This window comes from Rutidosis leptorrhynchoides, chromosome 1, assembly GCF_046630445.1.
Source record: "Rutidosis leptorrhynchoides isolate AG116_Rl617_1_P2 chromosome 1, CSIRO_AGI_Rlap_v1, whole genome shotgun sequence".
Taxonomy (NCBI): domain Eukaryota; kingdom Viridiplantae; phylum Streptophyta; class Magnoliopsida; order Asterales; family Asteraceae; genus Rutidosis; species Rutidosis leptorrhynchoides.
In genome coordinates this window covers 639,272,280-639,276,512 of record NC_092333.1, presented here as the reverse complement: position 1 = coordinate 639,276,512, position 4,233 = coordinate 639,272,280, and the positions used below count along the sequence as shown (strand labels likewise).

Sequence of the window (4,233 nt, the reverse complement as noted above, 5' to 3'; positions counted from 1 at the left end):
CTGATGATTAATTTGTCAGGGATTCATTGTTGATAAATAATTTGTGTTTCTGGTTATTTATGCTTTTAAATTGGGAATCAAAATGCTAAGTGTATATATAATGATGATGAATCATTATGATGATATTTGGAGATGAAGATGATAATGTTATGTTTTTAATATAGAATTTGGAGTTTTAAAATTAAGGAATTTTGGGTTTTAAAATTAAGTTTCTTATTTTTTTTTATAAAGATGTGATGGAGGAGATTGATGAGGATGAATATGTAATTTTGGACAAACATGAAGGACCAATCGCGTAATTTTTTCAACATGTTAACTTGATACATTCTCTAGGTTACTTAATACATACCATAGAACAATTAAAATAGTTAAATGCATATGAAATTTGGTGAAACTTCAATAAATTTTCAAACAATTTTATCGCCTATTTACGGTTTTAACACAAAAATAAATGCTACGAAAACCGCAACCAATTGCTAAGCAGACACCCCTTGTTTTATATCGATAGATAAGAAAGAAAAGTCACCCCTCTTGTTGTGTCGACGAAATTTGAGTTATAGGTTTGCGTTGAATCCAAATCAAATCAAATCAAATCAAGAGGTTTAAGTTTTATGGCTTCATCGACCACGTCATCATCATCATCATCTTCGGATCTATCTTCTTCTTCATCGTCCGATCGTGACCGTCGATTGAGCCGCCGTAAAGATAAAACCCTAAAAAAGGACTCTCTTAAGATTAACAAAAAAAGCCGTACGAATACCAAACGACGTCGTAGGCGTGGTCACTCATCTTCTTCATCCGACGGCTACAGGTACCTTTTGTTATTTTGCCCTTGTATTATCGTACTATTTCCAATCAGGGTTACTAGTCAGTTAGTAATTCATTATGTATAGTATGTGTGTTGTTAAAAAAGGACTTACAATCCTAATTGCTTGGATCCAGCTACTTTATAAGCAATAAGCGCCACAAAATATGCAATTTTTGCTTATTTGTTTAGTTTAAATAATATAAGTGTAGGTATAAGTGTGTTTCTTTTGAAATAAGGAAACTGTCAAGAAGGTAACCTAGAATCTGAAATTTGACTATTGGATATGTAAAAGTTTTTACATATAAGAAGGTGTACAATATTTAATTTTGTTTAAAAATGGGGTTTACTGACGATGTCTGAGCGAAAGTTCAAGACGTATGCCAGGTCAACAGTGGGCGGTCCATGTTGCAATCCATGTGGCTGTTCACATTAACGTTTGTGCGGTATGTGACAGCCTACATGGCAGTCAACATAGCTTTTAGGCATTACATGTCTAGTGAAGTATAGTTGTTAGGCTTCGGGTATGATAAGAATCTAAATATTAATGAGCACCGGCTTTACTGATCTTGTGAATTGGCTCCTATATTGATATAATTATGCTTCTCGTAAATATTCAGTTTATTTCTTGATCGTGGTTTCATTATGTAGAAATTTGGCTCAAAAACTATTATAAGTATGTAGACTTTGCTTGTTGTAGTTCATCCAGCAGTGAAGATGGACCATCCAATCGCTCAAAGAAACGTAAACATGAACATCGACCCAAAAAGGTTGGTGTCTGTAACTACTACATGATTGTAACCGGCTGTTGATGATCGACATGTCACTTAGTTGATGTGTCTCTTCTATGTTTCAGAAAAAGGATAAAGACAAGGAGAAGGCTAAACGTCACAGCAAACATGATAAGCGTAAAGTGAAGGAGGTAAGACGCCGTCTTTACCACATATTTTGGCTGCAAAACTAAGGGTGTGTTTATAAAACAAATTGATTATGCGCTCAATGGTTCATAAGGTGAATAATGCAAAGGTTCTCACTGAATCTCGTTCAAAATGACAGTAGCCTTAATCATTCTGAATGAACACTCTAAATGATATAAAATTATCATATTGACCTATTACATATTACATTAAAGAATATAATGTTTTGATAACTGTTATGGATATAATTCTAGAAGGGTATTTGAAGGTGCTTAATGGTTTGTTCAACACATATTTTTGTTTCATTCGGCATCACTTTTCATTTAGAGGTTACAAACAAAAGCGCTGAATCATTCTATCAAGTGGCAATCAAACACAGCCAAATTATGTTACTTATGCTTTCTTTGATTATTATTATGAACATGGTAATGGATTTATAAGGTGCTTATAGTACTTTCTGCCTTTTTTATATGAATTGGCTCTTTGAAATTGGAGCTGGGGTCCGTGACACGATGAATGGGTGCTTAATTGGCATGTTTTGATGTTATTTTGGCTTGGTTTCTGTCATGGCAATGGGAGTCTTTATAGAATCAGCAAGATGGTGGCAGCAGCCCTGTTCAGCTCTCTAAGGTAACACTTTTTTGATATTTTCGTATTATTATTTTGTACATAATAATTAAAGTAATTGACATGAGAAATTAAATAATAATAATAATAATAACATTAATAATCCACTCTTTGCAGTTTCTTGGTCGTGACAAAGGTGATGGTGTTCGTCGCAGTGCTGTATCTGGTAAAAAGGTGAGTTGTTTGTTACTATGTCGTTGGTTATTGTTAATTTATAGTTACAACCTTGTCGAAATGATTTTGTTCTGAAAGTTCTATATCTATTTTATATTATTGTAGTTCTTCATAATCATGTCAATGCTTTAATTATGTATAGAATATAATTTGAAATGATTAAAAAAAAGTTGGCAGGTCAACCCAGCCTGTTCCAACGCGGTTTGAAACTGTAAATTCACAATTACTATTTTGGTTTTTGTCCATTAGGAAACACTAGTGAAATGACCCGTGGAACCACGGGTTTGTTTAAACGAAACAGTTTAATGATATGTTTTAGGTATTTGTGAACGTAAATGCTAAAGTTCTTTAGTTTAATGACCCGTGAAACCACAGAGTCCGACTAAGAAACTCGTCAGCTGAACATTTCATCAAACACCTAAAATGCATATTAAACAATCCACATCCAATCATAAGAGATAATATTGGTTGTCATTTTATTTTAAAAGTGTAAATTAAAATATAAATTTAGAATTGGTTTCCTTCTGCCTAGCTTTTATACCTTCTCGTACTCGATTCAAAATAATTAATTAAAATATTCAAAATTATTTAATTTTAATATTTAAAATAATTATTAATAAGATAAGATTTAATAATAATTATTAATTAATAATAAGATTTAATTTTAATTCAAAATTATTTAGATTAATGACATCACCTACCATGCTTAGATTTTTTTCTTTTTCTTTTTGATTTTTTTCTTAACAAAGGAATTAGCCTAATAATGACATCATCATTATAGCGTTTTAATAGAAACTATAGATAGATATAGATTTTGTGAATGCATATTTTGGCTGCTGTTGTTTTGCTCAATCCCAAAAGGGTAAAAAAGAAACCCAGGTTTGCACATTTGGGCAGTATGGCCCTTGTAGTTGTTCTTGTACAATGTTGAGCTATACTGGAAATGAGTAAGCTTCACGTACATCGTGTTTTATTATTTGTTGTTTGATTGGCAGATATTATTAAAACTTGACAAGACAAAAGAGGATAAGAAGGCAGAAAATAATCGGAACCAGCTGCTAAAATTTTTGAATGCCAGTTATGACTGATGCGATGTTGGATCGATCTGCTACTACTTTGTATCTTCAAAAGATTTTGATCAGGCTATTTCACATGCATTCTTCTCTTGTTGGGTTGGTGCAAATATATGTTTATCTAGCTGGCATCTCTACCCATTGTTACAATTTACTTGTTTTGCAGCTTTCAAAATTCTTATCGGTTAATCTTGTTTTTAAGAGGATTTTATTTATGGGTATTGAATATCAATCACTAGTATAATGTATGTTAGACGGTTCGTTTGGATACATTGTTATGACTTATGACTTTTTGATCTGGTTCTAACTAGTTCTTTATGGTCGTCTTCATCTAGGGTCAAATGGTACTAATTCTCATATCTGTTGGTCTTTTTTACAAGAATCAAGTCCACTTTTGTAATACGGACTACGGAGTATGCGTTTAGCACAAGTTATTATAATGTATGTATATATGTGTGTGCAAAATCAGCATTTCTCAAGTTTTTAGTGCTTTATTGGTGGTTTCATTTTTTCATACATAAATGCTAAAATAGTGATACTGCTACTGATATGCGTTTCTTAAGTTTTTAGTGCATTTCTTAAGTTTATCAAAATCATATCTCTATCTTTATAAATCTCATACTTAAACTGGACACGT

At 32.2% G+C, this 4,233-nt stretch overlaps 1 protein-coding gene across 1 annotated transcript; it reads left to right on the top strand.

Moving 5' to 3' along the window:
• Window positions 1–590: 590 nt before the first annotated feature.
• Window positions 591–3,979, top strand: LOC139885689 (uncharacterized). Its single transcript, XM_071869442.1, has 6 exons — window positions 591–811; window positions 1,506–1,575; window positions 1,662–1,727; window positions 2,311–2,352; window positions 2,467–2,523; window positions 3,519–3,979. The coding sequence occupies exons 1-6, from the start codon at window positions 612–614 to the stop codon at window positions 3,609–3,611; spliced, it is 528 nt and encodes a 175-aa protein (XP_071725543.1). The 5' UTR covers window positions 591–611; the 3' UTR covers window positions 3,612–3,979.
• The last annotated feature ends 254 nt before the right edge of the window (window positions 3,980–4,233 follow it).